The sequence below is a fragment of the Neolamprologus multifasciatus genome, chromosome 5 (assembly GCF_963576455.1).
Source record: "Neolamprologus multifasciatus chromosome 5, fNeoMul1.2, whole genome shotgun sequence".
Lineage (NCBI taxonomy): Eukaryota > Metazoa > Chordata > Actinopteri > Cichliformes > Cichlidae > Neolamprologus > Neolamprologus multifasciatus.
The window spans coordinates 38,706,853-38,732,396 of record NC_140443.1 but is presented as its reverse complement, the minus strand read 5'-3'; the positions used below and the strand labels follow the sequence as shown (position 1 = coordinate 38,732,396).

Here is a 25,544-nt window from a genome sequence, read left to right as displayed (position 1 = left end):
GAAAATGCTGAACCAATCAGAGGTACTGCTTCTGTCTGCTTCATCAGGCTGTGTACTTGTATGTATTTCTGCCATGGAGTGTTAACAAGAATCTGAGGTCCATATTAGAAAAGCTGCCAAAATCATAAAAAGTTGCAGAATTGTCATAAATTATCAATATGAATTACAGGTCTGTGATATTGTATCAATTTGTAGTGAAAAAAAATGTTGAACAAGGTGGAATCGAACCCACGACCTTCGGTCTGAAGATCCGTTTCATTACCAACTGCGCCACTGGCAAAGAGAGCTGGCGCATGGAAAATAGGGTGATGAGAAGTCAGAATTAGATCGCGGTGAGAGGCGAAAAACGCCATTTTTTGGAGTTACAAAACGTCGTGTAACTCAAAAACTAGGTGGACTAGAAGCATAATTCTTGCACTGGGTGAATCAGCGGACTTTGGTGTACTTTGACAGCGATTTTCATTGATCTTTGTACAACCGTCGCTGAGATATGACGAGAGAAGAAACGGCAGACCTCAGATATGATTGGCTGTCTGGGAAGCCGTGCAGGCCCTGATATGTGAATTTGAATTTCTCAGTCCTTACAGACGATTGGCTGCCTGGGGACCTGACAGTAATATATAGAAATAGTATTTCTACTAAATGTAGTATTTATGCTTAATCATACTATGTTTTAGCACAAATACTATAAAGAGCAGAAATACTATAATTTAGCAGAAATATTATAATTTAGCAGAAATACTATAAAAAGCAGAAATACTATAATTTAGCAGAAATACTATAAAAAGCAGAAATACTATAATTTAGCAGAAATAGAATATTAAGCACAAATACTATAAAAAGCAGAAATACTATAATTTAGCAGAAATACTATATTAAGCAGAAATACTATAATTTAGCAGAAATACTATAAAAAGCAGAAATACTATAATTTAGCAGAAATACTATATTAAGCACAAATACTATATTAAGCACAAATACTATATTGAGCACAAATCCTATAAAAAGCAGAAATACTATAAAAAGCAGAAATACTATAATTGAGCAGAAGTACTATGATTGAGCAGAAGTACTAAGATGTAGAAAAAGTACTTTGATTTAACAGAAACACAATTATGGAGGAGTAATACTTTAAAATGGGAGAAATATTGATACACACCCACATACACAGAGCCTAAAGGGAACAGTATTTGTCACAAATATTATATTAAGCACAAATCCTATAAAAAGCAGAAATATTATAAAAAGCAGAAATACTATATTAAGCACAAATCCTATTAAAAGCAGAAATACTATATTAAGCTCAAATACTATAAAAAGCAGAAATACTATAATTTAGCAGAAATACTATAAAAAGCAGAAATACTACAATTTAGCAGAAATACTATATAAAGCACAAATTCTATAATTTAGCAGAAATCATATAAAAAGCAGAAATCCTATAGAAAGCAGAAATACTATAATGTAGCAGAAATACTATATTAAGCACAAATCCTATAAAAAGCAGAAATACTATAAAAAGCAGAAATACTATAAAAAGCAGAAATACTATGATTGAGCAGAAGTACTAAGATGTAGTAAAAGTACTTTGATTTAACCGAAATACAATTATGGAGGAGTAATACTTTAAAATGGGAGAAATATTGATACACACACACATACACAGAGCCTAAAGGGAACAGTATTTGTCACAAATATTATATTAAGCACAAATCGTATAAAAAGCAGAAATACTATATTAAGCTCAAATACTATAGAAAGCAGAAATACTATATTAAGCACAAATCCTATTACAACCAGAAATACTATATTAAGCTCAAATACTATAAAAAGCAGAAATACAACAATTTAGCAGAAATACTATATTAAGCACAAATCCTATAAAAAGCAGAAATACTACAATTTAGCAGAAATACTATATTAAGCACAAATCCTATAAAAAGCAGAAATCCTATAAAAAGCAGAAATACTATAAAAAGCAGAAATACTATAATTTAGCAGAAATACTATATTAAGCAGAAATACTATAAAAAGCAGAAATACTATAATTTAGCAGAAATACTATATCAAGCACAAATACTATAAAAAGCAGAAATACTATAAAAAGCAGAAATACTATAATATATGCTGCCAAATAAGGGTAAAGTTCTCTATTTCTCACTAAACACACACACACACACACACACACACACACACACAGAAAGAGAAAGAAGCAAGCTTGTATGTCAGTCAAGTAGCCTGGGAGCTGCTGAATTTGAATCCACCAATCAGAGAGGCTGTGTACTTTTTCCCGCCAAAACAGGTGCAGCCGTTTTTACACAGGCAGCAGAGAGAGGATTTTTGCAGTCTATTTCTCATAGTGAGGACTACCCTCCAAACAAATGGCCATAATTTCCTAACCGTAGGGGCTAGAACGGTCATTCTTACACCGTTTTGTTCAGAAGAGATGGGGGAATCTTCAAGTGTTGACAATTTATCATTAAAATATGAATTATTAAAGATATTTGACTTCTAATGCACCATAACTGAGTAGAGGCAAGCGAAAACTGCCTTGACCTGCGCTCAAACAACGCTTTCTAACTCTAAATCTATTTGGAGTATCGATATCATTCTTTCACCGTAAGAGACAGCAGGCTTTGGTGAACAGTCATGGAAATTTTCAGGTCTCTGTGGAAATCCAAAAAAAAGATATGACGAGAGAAAAAATTGCCTCATTTCCAGAGTTTGAAATCTGAAGAAATCTGAGCGAAGGACGAATTTCCTACCCTCAAACAAGTCTAACTCATCTCAGAACGGTAATAGGTGAGAAAATAATTCTTGAATTGTGAGCGTCAGGAGTGTCTGAAGATATACTGGGACAAGCCTCATGTTTTAACTTTGCTTCATTGGGAAGATATGACGATTCGAATATGCCTCTCATTAGAGAAATCCAGCGGTGATTTTGAACAAATTCTCCATTGACTTTCTATGGAGAGTTTTTAGACTTTGTGTTGGTCTGAGGAGATTTGCCAAAATTCTATAAATCCCACAACAATGATAGTGACATTTTCCGAAAGCCAGCAAAAATACCTACGTTTTGATGTATAATTTGTGGAAGTTGAGTGAAAATTGAGCAAGTAGCAAGAAGTTGTTCGGACATGAAGAGAAGACTGCGAAACTTAAAGTGGCTCACTTAGAACCAAGTGCATAGCAACCATAACAACGCATGTATTTTGTGAAAAATCACAATTTTGCAACTCAAAACTTTAAGAGGGATAAAAATAAAACGGTAAAAGATTTGAAAAAGCTGATTTATACCTGAATAGCCCAATAATTTGAGAACATTTTAAAGTTTGAATGGTTGTTCTAAGTGAAAATATAAGGAAGTAGTTAAGTTTCAAAAACAAGCAAATTTTAGCAGAATTGCGGAAGTTTCCCATTCATTTCAATGGGACAAATTAAAGGAAAAAAGCTTAATATTTTAAAAAGTATAATAGTGAAAAATACCAAAAGATATAGCCGGAAAGAGCAAAAATAGCAGAATAGTTTAAAATTTGAATGGTGAAAATAGCACAAAAATTGTGGAAGTAGTTCAACGGCAAAAAACGTACGGAACGCAACTAGAATAATAACTAGAAAAATTTGCATTTCCTGCGAAAATGCAGTGTGGATGCTGTATAGCTGAAGCTGTCTGCTGAAAATAGTTGAAAATAGCTGAAGAAGCTGAAGAAATCAAAGTCAGTGTTTAAAAAGTTGTTGAAATTTTAATAACTTTGCAGGACAACATCAAGTTAACAATAATGTAATAACTTAGCAGAAATGCAATAACTAATAAACATAACAATTCAGCAAAAATGTTGTAGTTTACCAGAAGCCACAACTTAGCAGAAATGTAATAATTTAGAATAACATAACTTAACATAACATAGCATAACAAACAAAAGTAGTGTAACCTAGCAGAAATAATATAATTTAGTAGAAAATTAAAAACTTAGCAGAAATGTAATAATTTAGAATAACATAACTTAACATAACATAACATAACATAACAAACAAAAGTAGTGTAACCTAGCAGAAATAATATAATTTAGTAGAAAATTAAAAACTTGGCAGAAATATTACAACTTATCAGAACTGCTATAATTTTGCAGAAATGTAATAATTAGGCAAAACTGTCAACAGATAACAGCTGAAAACGCTGAAGTAACCTCAAAGTTACTTGTTTAACTGAAAAATTACCAGAAACATTAGAAAAGGAAGAAAACCAATTCAATTCAATTTTATTTATATAGTGCTAAATCACAACAAAAGTCGCCTTAAGGCGCTTCATAGATACAGAGAAAAACCCAACAATCATATGACCCCCTATGAGCAAGCACTTTGGCGACAGTGGGAAGGAAAAACTCCCTTTTAACAGGAAGAAACCTCCGGCAGAACCAGGCTCAGGGAGGGGCGGCCATCTGCTGCGACCGGTTGGGGTGAGAGACAGGAATACCAGGCAGTACATAAACTGATGTGGAACAAAACCAAGGTAAAATTGCAGAATTTACATAGCTGGTGAAATGTAAAAATTGCAAAAAACAAAAAAAACAAAAACCCAAACAAACAAACAAAAAAAAACCCCACAAACAACATTTAGGTAATAAATGCACAGATGATTTGATGATAAATATGGTACCAATCTACAAAGTACTGTCGAAATGAAGTCCACATTGTGATATATTTCAGGTGTGGAGAGTCACACAGCTGAACAATCGATATGCATATTTAAAGAATCAAATAAAGAACACTGTTGTGGAATAAATTACAGTGAAAAATAATCACTACCCTGCGTTACAGAGTGACTTATGATGAGGTATTAATTGGCTTAACTTTACCTCTAACAGCTTTTCACATAGTTCTGTGACCAGGGTGAAATCCATGATAAAGTAACTGTAAACAGTAGAACCATTAGCATGAATGTTATGGTTCTACTCTGATCAAAACTCAAGTCAGCAGTGTGACCTGATATAAAATGATAAAGAGGAACACATGTGACCTTTATGAACTTTTCAAAATGACTTTATATTTCTGGCCCATTATCTATATATATTAGAGCAGATGTGGAAAACCACTGTTAGACCTACTCTATACTAACACAAACACAGTCAAAAATTCATTGCTAGTGTGACATGTGGTCCTTTTTGCCTTTGACCAATGATATGCTGGTTACTTGGACCAGTTTAGTATTTGCTGTCACAGAGGAATGTTAACCATAAATCCAAAAGACAAAACTGAAAAAATATGTTAATTGCAAACATGTTTTTGCTTAGTAAAAGGATTGAAATAACATGGAAACTGTCACCTTAAAGCCTCATTGTAAATATCATCACAAACAGGTGTTTTCCACACAGTTAACAAAGCTCCACCACATCCAATCACTGCATATAAATCTAAAGGAAAACAACAACAAATAAAATGTAATTAACACAAGGGAAGTCTAATGAGCTTGGAAAGAAAAGCGTCTGGACTTCTTTGAGTTACTTGAAGACGTTTCACCTCTGATCCGAGAAGCTTCTTCAGTTCTAAGGGTCAATGGTGGAGAGTCCCAGATTTAAACCCAGTGGGAGTTTCCCCCCAAAGAGGGACAAAGGACCCCCTGATGATCCTCTACCTAATCACATGAGCCAAGGTGTGAAAGTGGGTATGGGTCCCAATCAGCCGGGGTTTCGGGTGAGCTTATTGTGAATCCTGGCCCCACCCTATCATGTGATTTCCTGAGGTCAGATGTCCCAGGATGTGAGTGGGCGTTAAGGTGTCTGGGAAGGGATCTCAAAACTGGATTATAGATGGCAGACAGTTGGTGTCGTAAACCACGCCTCTGTTCAAAGATGGTCGCTCACAGTGGACGTAAATGGCTTCTTTCACTCCTCTTTCAAACCATCTGTCCTCTCTGTCCAAAATGTGAACATTGGCATCTTCGAAAGAGTGACCTTTGACCTTAAGATGCAGATGAACTGCTGAGTCTTGTCCTGTGGAGGTGGCTCTTCTATGTTGTGCCATGCGCTTGTGAAGTGGCTGTTTGGTCTCTCCAATGTAGAGGTCTGGGCATTCCTCTCTGGACTGTACAGCGTACACCACATTGTTAAGTTTGTGTTTAGGAGTTTTGTCTTTCGGGTGAACCAGTTTCTGTCTGAGTGTGTTACTGGATCTGAAGTACACTGGGTTGTCGTATTTGGAGAAAACTCTCCTGAGTTTCTCTGATACACTGGCTACATAGGGGATGACAATGTTGTTGCGTCTGTCTTTCTTATCCTCCCTTGCAGGTGTCTGATGTTCTTTTCTGTGCCTCTTTGCTGACTTTATAAACGCCCATTTAGGATAGCCACATGTTTTGAGTGCTTCCTTTAGATGTGTGTGTTCCTTCTTTTTCCCTTCAGGCTTAGGGGGAACATGTTCTGCCTGGTGGGGTAGGGTCCTAATTACTCCAAGTTTGTGTTCCAGAGGGTGATGGGAGTCAAACAGGAGGTACTGGTCCGTGTGTGTGTGGGCTTCCGGTAAACTTCGATGTTGAGGTTGCCGTTCTCTTCAATGTGCACAGCGCAGTCCAGGAAAAGCAAACAGTCGTCCTTTGTGTTTTCCCTGGTGAACTTGATGTTTTTATCCGCGGTGTTAATGTGCGCAGTGAAGGATTCCACTTCTTGTGTTTTGATTTTGACCCAGGTGTCGTCTACATATCTGTACCAGTGGCTGGGTACTCTCCCTTTAAAAGAGCCAAGAGCCTTTCTTTCCACTTCCTCCATGCAAAGGTTGGCTACAATAGGTGACACGGGGGAGCCCATGGTGCAGCCATGTTTTTGTCTATAGAAACCCTTGTTGTATTTGAAATATGTAGTGGTGAGGCAGAGGTCTAACAGTGTGCAAATCTGATCGGGTGTGAAGTTAGTCCTGTCTTCCAAGGAGCTGTCTTCTTGTAGTCATTTTCTGACAGTCTCCACTGCCTCTGTAGTGGGTATGCAAGTGAAGAGGGAGACTACATCAAAAGACACCATGAGAACCTTCACAGACATAACACAAGGGAAGACTTTTGATTTAATAACTAAGCTTAAAACAAGTGTTACCTTTGAATATTTGTGGGAAAAATCTGATGCTACCCCAAGAATACAAAGCCACACTGGAAATGATGACAGGCTTGCAGCCCTCTGTCTTCCTGGAGTGAGGTGCCTGATCAGTAGCAGTGAGTTGACAGAAGTCGGTGTCTGTAAGAGTGGTCAAACACTTATACTCTGTCCACTTGCGTAGAGTCTAAGAAGCTGGAATGCAGGCACACTGGATGAGCTTGTTCTAAAAATACAGAAAAAGGAACATTTTATTTGTGTTAAGGCCTAAAAACTACAAATAAGTTATACAATGAACAATATTGAAATACCTTATAGGTGCTGCAGGCCACATAACCAGAATCCAGGGCAATCTCACACTCACATGATGGTGAGGAAAGACATGAGCTCTGCAATGAGGTTTGAATGTCTCAGTTGGGACACTGAAGAACTCAGAAGACAGCAGTACCTGCACAGAGAGACAGAGTAGAAAAAGCATAGATTTGTAATCCATAATGTGAATTAAAACTCAAAAAGTGTCAACAAGTATAATCATTTGAGTGTGGAATTATTTATGCAATAAACAGGATTTAAATAAATTAATTGAATTAAAAGCACCGACATTTTTTTTTATCAAAGATAAAGAATCATACCTCTCTCTGCTCTGAGGATCACTGAGCATCTCTGACAGGAAATACAGTTTCCTCAGTATCAGTCATAATTGATGGTCTCAGAGGTGTGTAGTGTGGCAGCATGATGATGGTCTCCAGATCAGGCAGGAGGTCAGGTGATGGGTGTGTCATCTTCTCCATTGAAGACACACTGGTATGGCAGTTCATAAAACAGCAGTCTCCTTGTGGCATGTAGTTATCTGTGCAGTCCAGCACTGATGGATCAGGTTTGGCTCAGCAGTTCATGAAGATGGTGTTAAGATGTTGTTGTTTCAGCTGAGGATGGTGAAGTTTGAAGGTTTTGCCACAAAGGAGACTGTGCCCTGTCTGAAAAAAAATATCTACAAAACAAGTGCTTTTAACACCACCCACCCAGCTCAGCCCCCAAGTGTCTATCTAATGCTGGTATGGGGTGTCGGTTACTAAGTCTAATTAGTGCATCAGAAAGCGTGGGCTACACCTAAAGCCCACACTTTCTGATGTCTTTGTTTATTAGCAGCTTTTTCCAGCTTCTCAGAGAATTCTGACTTGGCCTTTATCCACCCAAACCCAAACCCACCCGGATAAAGGCCAAGTCAAACTCACACACCATACCAGCATTACATAGACACTTGGGGGCTGAGCTGGGTGGGTGGTGTTAAACTGTAGTCGGGAACATTCAGAAAACTATCCATTTACTTCTAAATCAGTTTTTATACATATTCTGTAAGCTGTACAAATGTTTTTCTCTACATAATGTATCATTATAGACATCTCTGGTAGCCTAAAGATAGTTTAAAACTTTTGACATTTTTTACCTGTAAAACATGATAAGCAAAAACTCATTCATCTCAAAAACTTTTGATTCTACAAAATTTACTATAATCAAGAAAATATAATTGTCTGTATTTATTCATGTGACTCATAATAAATACCTGCATTTATCTGGGATTTATTTATTTACTATTTCATGTTTTAAAGCCCTTGGAGGGGAAGATCTCGTTTGTTGAACTACATACGTCACAGTAAAAAGATTTAGTCATTTAAAACATGAGAATAAAAAAAATGATGTTGGTTTAATAAATGTTGCAGAACATTTCAGATCAGAGGTGCATGATAGCAGATGTTCCCTGCTCTGCATGAAGTTCAGCCATGATTTGGTGAAATGATTAATAACATTGCAATAAGAAAGGGTCTTCTGCCAGACAGAGTAGGGAAGACACTTTTTTCAATGAAAAATCTCTTACATGCTCTACAATCAGTAAACTCTGTAACAAACATGATCTGTGATTGTTTCAAAACTCACCAGACGACTTCATGATTGGCTCAAGGACAGGACACAAAACACAGGGTTGTGGTAACTGTAATACGTTCTCAGAACACCTGAATTGAGACGCTGCTGTGGCTGAGAAATAAAAATGAGGTCAAGCAGGGTGTTCTTGTCTGTAGTGGCAGAAGTGATCAGCTGTGAATACCCTCTCGACTGAAACTGCTCCAGAATCTGTTTTCTTCCACTCTGTAACTGGTTCTCATTAAAATCTCCACACACAATTATTGGGTGACAGTCCATTATTTCAAGTGAATCTAAAAGACTCACCAGGTTTTGCATGAATGGTGTCAAACTGTAGTCAGGGGGTCTGTACACAACAGCAATGAGCGCAGGGAATGGAGCCTGAACCTTCAACACTAAAAACTCAAGATCAGTGACATTATGCAGATACTGTTTTACCTGAACCTGAAAATGATTCCTCAAATACACAACAACTCCACCACCACTTCTGCTGGCCATGTGAGGAAAGTTTGTGTAGGACACATGTCTGTTGCGTTTGAACATGGTGTAGCCGTCCAAATGAAGACTATCTGCAACAAAGGAGCCTTGGAGGTGAGACTCAGTGAGACACAAAACATCTGCTAAACACATTTCATGATGACTCTTGATGTCGCTGATGTGAGATGGCAAACCCTCTGTATTGTGATGGATCAGTGTAAGAGTGTCAGGTCTGCTGGCTGTTTCTCTGACCTGAAGAAGAGGCATCATTTCCTCAACACTTGCTTGTCTCATGGTTTGGAGCGCTGCAGTTACCTCGGGATTGGCGTAGATCTTGTTCTCATCCAAGTCCTGTAAATACAATCCACTGAGAGACGTCACCCTGCTGAGAGCAACATAAGCCATACCTGGTTCAAAAATGTTCTTCATTGAAACTACAGCTGTCTGTGTTGTAAGACCCTGGGTTTTGTGAATTGTGCAGGCGAATGCTAGCTTTACAGGAAACTGTCTGCGTACCGCTCCTTTAAACTTCAGACTCTCCTCTGCTCTCTCAATGTAAACCAGATCATCAGATGCTGCATTAGCACTGCGGTTGCTTCTTACAGACTGCCGGTTGTCCATTCTGAGCCCCAGTTTAATTATTTGTCCATCATTTTCAGATCTCACCACCTTTACCAGTATACCAAAAGCACCATTGACTAAACCGTTTAGTGTGTCCAAGTTTCTGGTCAGCATCACTCGAGCTCCTTCAGCAACGTTCAGAGTGTCGGGTAAATTATTTCGCCCACCTGTAAATGGTTTGTCTCTTCGTGCCATTCTGCCTGTACATTTATCCTTCTGGAAATCGTCTGCAGTGATGATTATGATGTTTGAATGAAGCTTCTTCAGGGTATCTGTGTTATGGGATTCCACATTCTTGTTGGTGGCATAAATGTGTAAGACCTCAGTTGGACATTCTTCTGGTGCAGTCACAGCCTGTGACAACAAATCTTTGTCGCACTGAGAAAGCTCATCTGTCTTTTCTTTGACTCTAATCCTGTTCAACATCTCTGCAAAGGCCACATCATCTTTCTGACGCATGATCTCGGTTAGAGTGATCATCTGAAAATGTTCCTGCCATAGCTCAATCTGTTCTGGATCATAAACACAGAGAGGTTTAGACTGTCGCACTGGTGGCAGCTGGTAAAAATCTCCAACAGCTAAAACTGACATTCCACCAAAAGGTCTCTGAGTGCCTTTGATTTGTTTCAGTCTTGCATCCACATAAGCAAAAAGGGGTTTTGAAACCATTGAAATCTCATCAATAACAATAATTTCAGCATTTATAAGCTCAGATCTGACTTCATCCAGTTGGTTACCAAGTCCTTGAATGGGTGGTTTCAGACTCCTGGGTAGTTTCAGTAGAGAATGTAATGTAGAGCCATTGATAGAAAAAGCTGCTGTACCGGTAAATGAAGTCAGTAAAACAGTTTGATTTGATATGTCAGCTTCTTCTGCATTAGAAGGCAGTCTGCTCAGGATCTTTGATGCTTCAGAGTGAATACACTTAATCAGATGTGACTTTCCAGTTCCTGCACCACCGTTGATATAGAAGAAAAATGGATCTGGGTTCAAACCACAAACTCGCTGAATACACCAGTCTCTTATAGCATAGAACACGCAGGCCTGCTTCTGGTTCAGATTCTGATACATTACACGTACCACAGCTGGATCTACTGCAGGTTGTTCTCTGACGGCTCTGATCTCTGTTACAGCATCAGACTGACGACTGTAGTCAGGGACATTCTCCTGTTCGTTCTCATCATCAGAATGTCTCTCAGGAAGATTCTCATCACATTGCAGCCTCACAACTTCAGATTCAGGAGCAAGATTACACCATTCATCGATCACAACATCCCTATTTTGTTCAAACTCTTCCAGTGCACTCTCAATATCCTCAGAGTTCTTCTCATACTTGTCTTTATTTCTCTTTACAATCCTTTTCACAGACTCACTGTGGTCTGAACATGGAAGTCGTACACAACCTGAGCTGTAGAAGGACTGATAGGTTTGGAACCCTTGTGGTTTCAGTTCCTGCTCTGATCTGTGTGGAAGGTAAAGCCTCAACAGTCGACCATAATATTGCTCAGGATCTTTTTCTTGTGAGCAGTGGTAATATCTGATTATAGCTGGTTTATCATTCTTTCGCCTTTGTACAAATCCAAGCTGGTTTAGAAGAGGAAGCACATCTTTTCCTTCATTTGGACCACTCACCAACCTGCACAAGGCAGCAAAATCAGCCAGCGACATTTCCTCATATTCTGGTGTCTCAGGTCTGCATTTGTATTTATCACTCAAACTTGTCATCCAAATATTACAACTGTCGTGTGTTGTGCTTTCCAGGTAGCTCATCGGGCGACTCATTTTTACTGGGTTATCATCTGTTGGTACAAATACAACACTGCGGGAACATTTTTTCATTTTTAGGCCACAGACTCGAGTCACACACTCCTGTGCGCTGATTTCTCTCTTTTTTGAGTAAGCCTGCATCACAGCTCTCATTTCATCACATTCATTGACCGTGTTCTTTGCAGAGTTATCAATAACTGTCTTCAGGTATTCAGAGAGGCCAGATTCTTTCTTCGTTATATATTTACAGAGGTATTCTATACATGAATAGGCATTCAAAATTAATGAGACATCTAAATTAGAGTTCCAGGCTTCAAGCAGGTCTGGGTTGTAATTGTTGATCCAACAGTCCTTTGGGTCACGTTTCAGAATCAGCGCTGTTTTCTTGTTTATGTCTTGGAGGCATTGTTCATACTCATTCATTGTCAAGTTGCATCGTGACAGAATCTGCTCTATGGTGAGGGAAGCAGCTTCAGGTTCCTTCAGCAGGTTTAACAAAGGTCTGAGTTTGGCTTTTGCAGCTTCAGTGTCTGAATCCTCATCCTGTCTCACAATCATTGTTCTTGTGGCTGGTGGTTTTGGAAACCCAAATCTACAACCAGAGTTCACACTCTTAAAGCATGTTTTTGTGTGGTTTTTGCTGTGCTTTTGTAGTTCACTGACTTTTTTGTGCAGTTCAGGTTGTTTTTCTGGATCAGGGAGTTGAGCTGAGATGTATCTGTCCACAAAGTCACATACAGTTTGGTCATCATCCACATCTACTTCTACCTTTTCTCTAATCCACAGCAACATGTGTATATGTGGACTACCTCTGTGCTGGAACTCAACTCTGTAAAAGTAATCAATGATTTCACCAAGGGGCTGTGCAGGAGAAAAAAGCAAATCTCTGAACAAAGCCTCAACACGTTTATCAAACATTCGCATGGTGGTTACTGGATTTGATCTTAGGATTTCACACTTTTCTGACCAGTCCAGGGCTTCAAAATCAACCTCTTCACCTTGCTGTCTCTTTACTGCTTGAATCACTTCAGGCCATCTCATCTCAGCAGCAGAGAAAGTGACAAAGAACTGAGGTGTTCCTATTTGACGAACCATACTGAATAAATCTTTGGTAGTTTTCTGCCAGTAAGCTGGAGTTCCTCTGAGTGGCTGCATAAATCTGATTGCATCTTTATTTCTTACCAGCTTCTCTACTTCTGTCTTACTTTGTAACATTCCTGATGTGATTTTCCGTCCATCTTTGGTCATAGTTTTACCTTTCCTTAACTGTATTGTCATGCTGGAATTAGCCAAGTGTATTTCAGTGACAAACTGTGAGAAAAACAGGTAATTTGTGTCTTTAGCAAATCTTGCATCAATGTTGAAAAGCCTTGACTTGAAGTAAGCACTTGGTGTGAGTTTAAGAAGTCTCTTTTCATCCAGTGTATTCTGACCAGTAGGAAACTGCACAGGAAATGCCATGGCTTCCAAATGAGGAGTTCTGAAGAAGCTAACAGGATTGTTTCTTTCTGCAGGAGCCACACAATATGTGTTATCACTGAAACAGAGAATCTCTTCTGAAATGTCTACAGGCTGCAGACAACTTTCTAGAGCAAAACCTCCATTGTTCAAATCACTTTCTGGTTCATCTGGATTTTGTTCCTCTGGTTGTTCATCACAGGATTGCATATTAATATCTTGTTCACTTTCAGACTCGGTTTCACACAAAAGGGCATCTTTTTCATAGTTGTCAATTTCCATTAAATCTGCTTCATCATAATCATCACTTCCCATGCTGGCTTCATCACTGCTGTCATCATCAGGTAACGTTGGATCACAAAGCAATGCATCATCTCTGATAATAATATCTGTGTACTGTGGATGAATCTGTTTCAGTTTACGCAGAGCTTCAATGAGTTTAGACCAGGTGACAGTCTGGAACAGCTGATGGCCTTTGTAGCACAGTCGTCTTTTCAATTTCACCCTCATTATCTGTGAATGGCTTCTGAGTCTGGGTAAACATTCAACTGTTTGTTGGACCTCAGATGGTACACACACCACATTACCACGTATGAGTCTCTGTCTGCCCTTTGGGAGTGGAATAATCTTAGCAAATGGTATGCATTTGGCAATCAGATGTCTCTCCAGAATGTTGAGATCACACAGTTCAGCTGGAATATCCTGCAGTTCTAAACCATTGACAGCAGCAAGCCTTGGCATGCGTCCACTTTTGAGTGAACTGTGACACGTGTGACAGATATACTCCTTTTTTCTCTCAACAGGAAAGTTGCAGTGATCATTACATGCTTCATCACACACATGAACAAATTTACCAGTTAGACACTGTTGAGCTACAGTTTGGTGTTTTGAGTAATTTTCTCTTTTGCAGATTTTCACCTGATTAGGAAAAGAAGCTTTTAGACAAACAGTACAAACATGAGATGGTGCTGATTTAATGTTTGATCTGAAATGAGATATGGCCTCATTCATTAAAGTGTTATCTGGATGACACTGTAAACTCTCAGCTGGTCGATGCATCTGGCGATATTTTCGTTTTATGTTCATTGCACATCTGATATTATGCATCTGTCTAAAAGAAAAACCGTTCCAATATTTTACTCTCATTCGTTCTCTCATGTTGTCCTTGTGTTGTTGCTGAAATTGTTTCTCTTCTCCATAACGCTCAGTCATGTAAGATAGTTTTTTCTTTTTAAATTCTTCGCTTTCTTTATATAGGTTAGAAACATATGACCTCATGTAAGCTTTATGTTTCTCTCTGAATCCAGCACAAGTTCTGTAATTTCTTTTTATACGTTCCTTCTGCTGTTCTTTGAACATAGGAGATTGTCTATAAGATTCTTTATATGTTTTTCTCATACGTTCCTTCTGCTTTTCTCTGAATAAAGAATCGTCTTTATACATCCTTATGACACGTTCTCTTTTTCTCTCTCTTATTTTAACACTTTCTCTATAGGTTCTTCTGAAATGTTCTCTCTGTTTCTCTTTATATGTAGCATTTAGTTTATACAGATATTTTTTGTACACACTCTTCTTCTGTCTGTGATCAGGATCATTAGACTTTCTACTACAACCTTTTTTCTTTGCCTTAAACCTTTCATCAAAAGTGTACATCTGCCTTTCTTTCTTTTTCTGATTTTCCTTTCTCTGTGGTAGTTTTTCTTGTGCTAATAATCTTCTCCTTATTTTTCTCCTTTCCTGTTTATTACGTTTCAGCAGTTTTTGTGAAAGTTCCTCTGTTGTCTTAGTTAAACAGGAGGCAATGTTTGAATCATTCTGAGGAGTAGAATCTGGTGTTACCTGAGTTTCTCTCACAGAAGATGCAGATGTTTCTTTTTCTAAATACTCAGAAGGAAGATGGTTGTTTTCAGTAGCAGCTGTCTCATTTGAATAATCCACTCTGGATGATGTCACTTCAGTGGTTAAAGTGTCTCTCACAGTCTTCTGTGTCTGGTCAGTAGTTTTTTGGGAGTTTATTTCATGAACAGCTTCATTTAAAGCTGGTGCTGGAACAGTTGTAGCTGTTTGTCTGTTTTCATTAGCATCTCTTTGGTCAGCAGCGTTTTCACTGTGAAACTCGACAGGCTGTAGCTCATAAGTGCAGGTTGGTGCGATGCTAAACATTCGGTACAAACGTTTGATCCTGTCAATCATGTCGTTGAGACGTGTGAATCTTAACGTAACTGCAGTTCCACCACTTAAACCCAGCGACATGGGCATACCTGTAGACTTACGTGGGTGAGGGTCAAAATATGCATATTCACCTGAAGTCAGCCTGCAAACTGCGATGGCTGTTCCTCCCATGACTAGCAAAGCGTAGCGAACGTCTGAAGCTAAACACTGTAGTCCCTGTTCAAGACTCGGAAGGTGATCTGTACCATCAAATGTGCCGTAACGAGCAAACTGAGACATGTCCACTTGATACTCGTGTCTGCGGCTGGTGACCACTGTGGGAAGCTCATCGCAGGCGAGAAACACGCTGTTCACAAACCTCTTTCTGGCGTCTGAATACACGGCATGGCCTTTGTCCAACACACGGTTAAGATCTGCTCTGGTAATGAATTCATCCTCGTGTAAGAATGACAGGAAAACCAAACTATTAGCCATGCATTGCTGATTACGGTACTTTCCATACCTAGGAGAAGCCTGGCTTCGGGATGCACAGATACTACTCACTCGTGGACGACTTTCACTGTTTGTAACCTGTACATGAGACGGTCCTGAAGCTTCTCCATCATGCTGTGTTTGTACAGTTACCTGGGGCTCAATATGGATTACCTGCATAACTTCAGGCTCTGGGACAGACACTAAGGGAACACCTCTCTTTACCACATCTGCATAAGACACTGTGGCTGTCTCTCCATCATGCTGTGTTTGTACAGTTACCTGGGGTTCAATATGGATTACCTGCATAACTTCAGGCTCTGGGACAGACACTGAGGGAACACCTCTCTTTACCACATCTGCATAAGACACTGTGGCTGTCTGAACACTGCTCTGCACTTCTGTGCTGGGAAAAGTTGAAACACACACCTTTACCTGCTCACTGCTCTGAGAAACATTCACATGTTCTTTCTCCTTCTGACGTCTAAGCTTCTGGGACTGTGACCTTTGACCTTTTCTTGGCATTTTGCTTAAGTACAACCTGGAGCTTTTATGTGGTTATACACAAATGTAAACAAAACTCAACCTTGAAACACAGAAAAACGTAAAACTCCTCAAGTTACTGTTAAATCTGAGAAATGTACTATTATACTACTTTAAAATGTTTTTATGAATATATAAACAGATGTTAAAAAGCTGATTTGTACTCCAAACTCAAAATAAAGGAAATTCAAAGTTCTCTGGAAACAATTTGGTCCGTTTTATTGTAGCTCTTTTAGAAACGGTATAATTTTACTTCTTATATATTTTTAACCAGACTGGTAAATAAATACAACTTCTGTAAAATGATATGCAGAATAAATCTCAACAATCAACAGGCTATAATAAAAGTCTTAGCTCTTAGGGAGTTTATGTAAATCTTTCAGATATCTAAAATTTAAATCAAATATATGGAGCTTTGGTGGTGTGGTGATAAGATGACAGGAGATGAGGATTCTTCAGCTGGATGTTCTGCAGCAGGAAACAGGAAGTCTGGGTCCTCAGGCGCTTCTCGATGACAATACTAACTGAATACTTACACTGAGTGACAAAATGGGTTTGTCCTTAAATAATAATACTATAAGGTTGCAGTCAAATGTTATAGCCAATGAAACAATGACTAGCAAAATGTATTTGGATCTAATTTATTATTTATCTGAATGTATGTATTACAAAATAACCAGATTATCTTATTACAAATAAACTTTTAAAAAGGTGATATTTGATATAATTGATCAAAGTAAGCCAAACTAGCAGTGTTAATTCCAAAGTCTAATGCAAAATTAAAATGACAAATGTAGGGCTGTGTAAGTAGTTTCTACTATAAGTTCTACTGTAATTCTACTACTGTATATTTAACTTGCTACTTGTAATTTCCAGCAAAATGACTGAATGTGAGAGTTTAATGACAGGAAAGAAGGAGCAGTAAGAGCAGAGATCTCTCAGAATTCTGTAACAGATAGATCAAGTACTGATAACTTGGATTTCTCAAAACTTGGATTCTCAAAACTGGGATTCTCAAATTAGATAGAGCAGTAGAGATAGAGGGATACAAGATGGAATGGCTGTCAAATTAGATAGAGCAGTAGAGATAGAGGGATACAAGATGGAATGGCTGTCAAATTAGATAGAGCAGTAGAGATAGAGGGATACAAGATGGAATGGCTGTCAAATTAGATAGAGTCGGGAGAGTGATAGGATAGACAGAATTGCTTATAATGATAGAGAGAGAGGATCTTCTGCAGCAGGTCACCTGTAAGACACAAAAGGCCTGAAATTAGTCGTATTTCCAATATGCTTAGATTTACCATATTCTTCAGACTATATGGCACATCTAAAATCCTGTCATTTTCTCAAATATATACAATGTGCCTAGTGTATCGATTCTGGTTATGCTTACTGACCTCGAACGGGATTTCTGTGGTACACAGCGCTCAAAATTCTGTCAAATATTTTAGTAAGACTTCTGTAAGCTACAAAGCTGCGCTGCTTGATGTATTGTCAGAGCATTATGGCTACCATAGTCAGGACCCTCGCAGAGTAATTTGTACGGTGCTTCAACATAACATTATGGTGTGTGTACAAGGACCTGGCACGTGTTAAGAGACATGCTTATGAAGCAGATTTCAAACTGATCAACCCATGAAGAGTTTGATGGATTTGTGGATGAGGAGTGAACTGAAAAAGTGAGTGTATTGTTCTGTATTTTATGTGTTACAACTGAACAGTGTTGAGAGTTGTTTGTGAATGACTTGAATAAAGTTTGACTTATCTGACTGTTTTGTTTGGCTTAATGTGCCTTAAAAACAGACTTGTTTATTGACATTATGCCTTATAATGTCAAAAATACAGTACATGTAGGGCTTTAAATACTAAAGAGTTCTACAGTAAATTATTGAACTGAACAGAATGACAATGTTTAACAAATGATGGTGGAACTGTTATAAGGACATTTTTGTGTTCTATTAAAACAATAAACTAAGTCTATAAACTCAAACCAAGACGTGCTGCTACAGTAACTTACTGTAAATATTATATGGTCCAAATAAACCCACACACTGAGGTTACAGCAGACAGTTTCAGGCCTCCTGCTTTAAACACTTTATATCCATTAAACTCAAAATTATTTATGGCCAAAAAGAACACAAAAACTTTCTCACATTTGCCTAAAAACATCTTGATGATCAGCAAGAGCTGTGCGGACTCACGGTACTAAACTGAATCTTCTAAAGTGAGAGAAATATTTCAGAAAAACACCAGCATTAAAGTCAAACATGGTACCGTTACTGTGATTGTCCAGAGTTCCTTTACTACTTCAGGACCTACATCAATTCATCAGGTCCTGAGCTTAAGTTTAATCACAATTGGGATTTGCAGCAGGAAATTGATCTGAAGCACACAAGGAAGTCCAACTGAATGTCTTGGTGTAGACTAATCAGAGTCTCAACTTTAATGAAATTGAGATCCTTGAAATGATTTCAAAACACTATTTTGGACCTTAATTAAGACACCTGAAATTAAAGTGGACCAAAATCCCCCAGTGATGTAAATCAGTCATTACTAGTTACTATAAATGCTTGATGGTAGTTGTTGCTATCAGGGCTTTCACAGCTGGGTATTAGAGAACAGATAGCTGTGGTTTGGTTTTCTCTGCTTCATACATGAAATCATCACTTTAAAACTGCTTTTTTATATTTATTCATATCATCCCTGTTAGATGATTTGAAACATGTGACAAAAAAGCATGAACAAAATAAATCTGCAAAGAAGAAAGACTTTTCCCAGCACTGTACCTCAGACAAGACCTATACTTACCAGACTTGAGACGATCAGATCAGTTGCCTAGAGAAAGGAAACAACACATCAGATCACTGTTTAATGACTTAGACTGTTGAACCTCTTCACACACAATCCAATTTACTGTGACATTAAATAACTAGTCAAATCGTCAATTTCTTCATGCCTTTATGAACTCACTGTAGTCTAAAGAGGACAAACTTTAGAGTCTCAGATGGCTTTAACATGTTTAATAAAAACATTCATACTACAGAATTGCAAAGAATAGGCACCAATATTTGTTGGTACAGATTATGGCTTTTTAGCTCCATCATTTTCTATCACAAGTCAGTGCTTAATAAAGTGTGGAAAAACCACAACTGTTAACCTCATTTCAGATTAAAAATGTTGAATACCATTTAAAAAAAAAAAGAAAAAAAAAAAAATTAGAATCAACAGAAAACCTCATCAGGTTTTACTTCTGATCTGAATATGTAAATCCTAAAATACATGTAAATTTTGACATGTCATAGTAACAACATTGGCACACCATTTTTGCAATTAAAATTTCTTAAAAATTATAATAAAAAGTCCTTCCATTGTACCTGTTGGCAGGAATCTTTTTGTATTTTACAATATTTCCCTTTTATATATTTTCAAACACACTGTATCAAGCAAATTATTAAGAAACTAATTTAAACTTAGTGTATATAAATTACACACAGGCTTTAACATACACAACATTGCCTACTCACAACTCTGGTTCGCTTAGTTTTTTTTATTATTGCTTAAATGTTTAACCTAACACTTCTATTCACTCAGGCAAAAGTACTTCTATAGTGGTCTGACTTTAATGTAATACATAAGCAGAATATGAGTGAAGATATAAATCAACAACTGTGGTGCTCTTAAGTGTTTAAGCTACCACTTACACTAACTCACCTAAAATGCGTTCATAGTTGTGTCTCCTACGTAAATCCACAAACAGAGAACACGAACAACTGTATAAAAACAGTTGTTCGTGTTCTGTATAAATATACTGTATAAAAACAGTTGTTTGTGTTCAAACATTAAAATCAGACATAAATGGCCTGTTAAACTTCAGGGACAGTCAGAGATCATGTGTGGGGCCTTTGCTGCTACAAGGTATAAATTCTGACCATTTGTTTTTGCCCATCAGTAAATGGTAATGTAACAAAAACCAAACTACGTTAGGTAAGTTGCTAAACATGTTACACAGTGACAATGTCATATTACTGCAGTTACAATTGCTGCTTACTTACCAGCAAAGGCAAAACCGAAGTTCTGTTTCACTCTGTGTAACAAAAGAACAAAAACACAGAATCAGACAACTGAAATCAGCATCAGAGTCAATACTGCATCACAATCTGTAGTGAAAAAAAAAATCTGTTAAATTCTTTGTTTACAACAGCTTTACTATAAACACCCCATCTTCTCTTTCTGCACCTTATTAAAGATTTCTGTCTTTACTAAAGTGATGTGTCGTTTTATCCATCTGCAATAAGCCACAAAAATTCCTCATTAACGTAAAGCTCTAATACTTTGGTGCTATTACATAACAGCAGATATCACAAGCAATGATTTGCTCGCACTGCACACTTGATCAAATGATAACATCACAGTTTCAAAGCATGCAACAATCACAAATGATACTTGATACTATAAATGCTTGATGGTAGTTCTTGCTATCAGGGCTTCCACAGCTGGGTATTAGAGACCTAGAGACCAGCATGTTCTCACATTAGAACAGATAGCTCTGGTTTGGTGTTCTCTGCTTCATACGTGAAATCATCACTTTAAAAATGCTTTTTTATATTTATTCATATCATCCCTGTTAGATGATTTGAAACATGTGACAAAAAAGCATGAACAAAATAAATCTGCAAGGAAGAAAGACTTTTCCCAGCACTGTACCTCAGCCAAAATAAACTCACTTTAGTCTAAAGAGGGAAAAATTTAATTGCAGAGTCTCAAATGGCCTTAACATGTGTAATAAAAACATTAATTACTACAGAAATGCTTTGATAAGCCTTTAAAATTAAAATTAGACATAAATGGCCTATTAAACTTCAGGGACATTTTAGGGACACTCAGAGGTCTAGTGGGGGGGCTTTACTGCTTATAAATCCTAAATGTGTTTTTGCAAATGGCAAGATATCACAAAAAGCCAAACTATTGTATGTAAATTGCTAAACATGTTACACAATCCCAATTTCATATTGCTTCAGTTACAATCACTGTTTACTTACCAGCACAGGCAAAACCAAGCTTCTATTTCACTCTGTGTAACAAAAGACAAAGAGCAAAAATACAGGATCAGAAAACTCAAATTAGCATCAATACTGCATCACTCTCTGTTGTCAAAAATATTTACTAAACTTCTTTGTTTACTACAGCTGGAATACAAACAACAACTCTCCTCTGTTTTCTTTGGTCTACATCTCATTTAAGATTGCAATAACACTCATACATGAAAAACTGCACGATATATTTTTAAGGCTTTAATGTTTGAGGTGGTCTGCATTCAAATTCAACTTCCTAAAATATTATCAACTGCACATAGTATCATTAAATATGCTGTAGTTTTAAAATAAATATCTATGTACCATACTAATAATAATATACTGCCATATTTTATTTATGTGAAGGTGGGCTGTTGTTTATTTCATTAATTTTCCACAAAGTGAGAATTTAAACTGTGCTGCAGATTTAGGTTGGCACAAACAAGCCTTTGTTAAACAGTTCTTAAAAATTAAAGTCTCCTGTTTAGGAGTTCTTATTATTCTTGGGCTATGTCCACATGTACACAGGTACTTTTGAAAACGGAGATTTTTCTATGCGTTTGCACCTTTCGTCCACACTTAAACGGCGTTTTCGGTGACTGAAAACGGAGATTTCTAAAAACGCTTGCCAGAATATTTTCAAAAACTCAGTTTCTGCATTTATGTGTGGACAGGAAAACGGAGGAAACGCAGCGCCTTTTTTTGACGTCACACTGTGCGCCACATTATTGTTTCGGTGAAATGCATTTCTACAATACTGTTACTGTTAATTGTTCTCTCTGCAGTGTTTAAATACTTACATATACACACAGTTACTGTCTCTCCCCCCCCCCACACACACACATATCTGCTTTTATGCCCCATCTTTGTTTGCTATTTCTCCCCGAGGCTTCTAGACTTCTGATTGGCCAACATTTCTACATGGTTAGGAATATATCGCCACCTGTTGCTTTGGCATGTTGCTGGCAGCGTTTTCCTTCATTTCTGCATTTACGTGTGGAAGGGATTGTTTGTTAAAACGAAACGGAAAATCTCAGTTTTCAAAAATACCCGTGTACGTGGGGACATAGCCTATGTTTAATCGTCAGTTTCTCCCTCCCTCCTTTCTCTTAATTAACCCACAAGACCTGGACAAATGTGACTCTTTTTCTCCCGTGTTCGGTCAGAGGCGGTAAAATGGCTCCTTTGATCTTGCCGACAGCGGAAACTGAATCTATGGGGGTTCGTTAAAAACGTTACAGCCTAAGGAATGAGGCTGTTTTAACTAACTGATTTGTGAAGAGAGCTAACTGCACCTTATTTAACAGACTGAAAAACACGAACACACCAAATGTAATTAATAAAACCACCCAATAACCGTGGTTTACAGTCAAATGAATTATCTTCATTTCACACTGGGCTCATAAGAGCGCTAGGCGTTAGCATTGGGTTGTTAGCGTTAGCTCATCAAACACTGCTTTTACATACAAAAATGACAATTTTTCACTAAAAAGCAACCATTGTGTTACTTTAATATGAGTTATACCTCGGCTGGCTTTATAAATCACTAGCAAGAACTGGTTAAATCGCGCAAACAGAGTATAGACATTTAGGAGAGGAGAGGAGAAGCAGCACTTACCGAGAGCGAACTCAACAAAGTGTGCGGAGTAGTGATGGGTCGTTCGCGAACGAAATGGCTCTTAGAGCCGGCTCTTTGAAGTGAACGACGCGAGCCGGCTCCTTATTGGGAGCCGTGAGTTGTTTTTTTTTTTTTTTCTTTCTCTCACCCTCTCTCTCGCCCTTTTTTCCGCTAAACTCCGCACTGCGCGGCCTGTACTTTACGCTGGGCAGAGGGAGGGAGGGGCGTTAGTTACACTCGCAGTAGCACAGGAACAGAGCCAGAGAGAAAGAGAGTGAGGGACAACAACAGTCACATTAGAAAGGTATAGTAATCATCCACTATTTTCAGTTGCAGATGATAAAGGATTCAGAAATCATGCAGGCCCATATGACAGAGAATGTGCATCTTCTTTTGTTTTAATATTTTAATTATATTTAATTGTGTTGTGGTTTGCAGTGTTTTGTGTTGTTTCACGTTAAATTTGTTTAAAAGGAAAAAGCTGAAAATTTAAAAATTTAAAATGTAAATAGTTGTTTTTTGTATTATATGATTTATTTATTACATTTTATGTGGAGTGAATAAATAAAGTGTATTTATGGTGGCCCTTAGAGTCAAAGCATGTACAATCTCCAAAACACGTAAAAACTCCAAAACACGTAAAAACTCCAAAACACGTACAAACTCCAAAACACGTAAAAACTCAGAAGCACGTACAAACTCAGAATCACGTACAAAAGTGCTCCAGGATGCTAGGGCGCAGTGTTGAGCTTTTGTTTCCTAGTGGCTACACAAGCCAGGAAGTATCAACAACCGGATTTGGTGTGTGGTAGTAACAGGTAAATGAACTTTTTTTTTTTTTTTTAATTATTTGAATAAATATGAGTGCTTGTGTATAAATACACAAACAATACACACATGCTTTCAATTGTGTAATTTAAGTGATCTGGGTAGCTCTGTTTTGGAAGTTCAGTAAACACTAGAAATGTGTTTTGGAGTTTGTACGTGCTTTTTGGAGTTTGTATATGCTTTAGAGTTTGTACGTGCTTTGTCTCTAGGGGCCATATATAAACGTATATAAATAAAACCACTTTTTTTAACATTAGTAATTCCTTTTCTGCATAATTTTATATTATTGTTAATGATTAAATAATTAAAGCAACAAAACAACCTGAAGAGCCGGTTCCGAGCCGAAAGAGCCGGCTCTTTTTAGTGAGCCGAGCCAAAAGAGCCGGATCTCTAAAAAGAGCCGGAAATCCCATCACTAGTGCGGAGAGGCGGATGTCAGCCAGTCAGGTAAAAGATGAGGCGTTCACGGGTAGTAGAAAATTCCAGTATTACACATATTGGGCATTGTAAACATCAAAAATGTAGGTAATTTTAAATATTTTATACAATATTTGCTACAGAAAAAAACTAGCAGAATTTTAATTCTATAAGTTGAATAAATATTATTAAAAGGCTCTTCTCCTGAACACCAACACCAAAGAGCTGGTGATAGAGTTCACCAGACCTAAAAAAACAAAAAACAACCAGTCCAGGACAGTCTGCAAAGATGTTTTAAAGACAATATATTTATATATATATATAAACCTTATCGATTAACCTCAAACAAATGACCATAATTTCCTAACCGTAAGGGCTAGAACGGTCATTCTTAATTCTTACACCGTTTTGTTCAGAAGAGATGGGGGAATCTTCAAGTGTTGACAATTTATCATTAAAATATGAATTATTGAAGATATTTGACTTGTAATGGACCATAACTGAGTAGAGGTGAAGCAAAAACTGCTTTGACTTGCCCTCAGCTGGCTGGGAAGCCATGGAGGCCTCAATATACAAATTTATATGTCTCATCCCTAAGATATGATTGGCTGGCTGGGAAGCCGTGCAGCCCCTGATATTTAAATTTGAATGTCTCAGTCCTCAGAGAATTGGAAATATATAGAAATAGTATGATTAAGCATAAATACTACATTTACTAGAAATACTATGTTTTAGCACAAATACTATAAAATGGCAGAAATACTATAATTTAGCAGAAATACTATAATTTGGCAGAAATAATATCATTTGGCAGAAATACTGTTTCAGCACAAATACTCTGGTTTAGCACTAATATTATAACATAGCAGAAATACAATTATATAGCAGAAATGCTATATTTAGAAAGAAAAATATAATATAGTAGAAATAGTATGATTTAGCAGAAATACTGTAATCAGCACATATACTGTAACATGACAGAAATTCCTCCACTTAGTAGTAATACTATAACATAACACAAATGTTATGATTTGGCACAAAAACCATGATTTGGCAAAAATACTATGATTTAGCAGAAATACTATGATTGAGCAGAAGTAC

General features: G+C 37.5%; 1 protein-coding gene and 1 long non-coding RNA gene across 2 annotated transcripts in view; one reads left to right on the top strand and one right to left on the bottom strand.

Moving 5' to 3' along the window:
• LOC146519310 (uncharacterized) overlaps positions 1-24,710 on the top strand; it is a 36,063-nt gene extending 11,353 nt beyond the window's left edge. The window contains exons 2-3 of the long non-coding RNA XR_014874116.1: positions 454-23,229; positions 24,455-24,710. This is a non-coding gene — a long non-coding RNA (uncharacterized LOC146519310). The remainder of the gene's footprint in view (positions 1-453; positions 23,230-24,454) is intronic.
• LOC146519311 (uncharacterized) lies at positions 7,389-16,487 on the bottom strand. The gene is made up of 2 exons (XM_085159685.1): positions 7,709-16,487; positions 7,389-7,524 (listed from the first exon to the last, which is right to left on the bottom strand). Exon 1 carries the CDS (start codon positions 16,485-16,487, stop codon positions 9,021-9,023), a length of 7,467 nt encoding a protein of 2,488 aa, XP_085015811.1. The 3' UTR covers positions 7,389-7,524; positions 7,709-9,020.
• Positions 24,711-25,544: the final 834 nt, after the last annotated feature.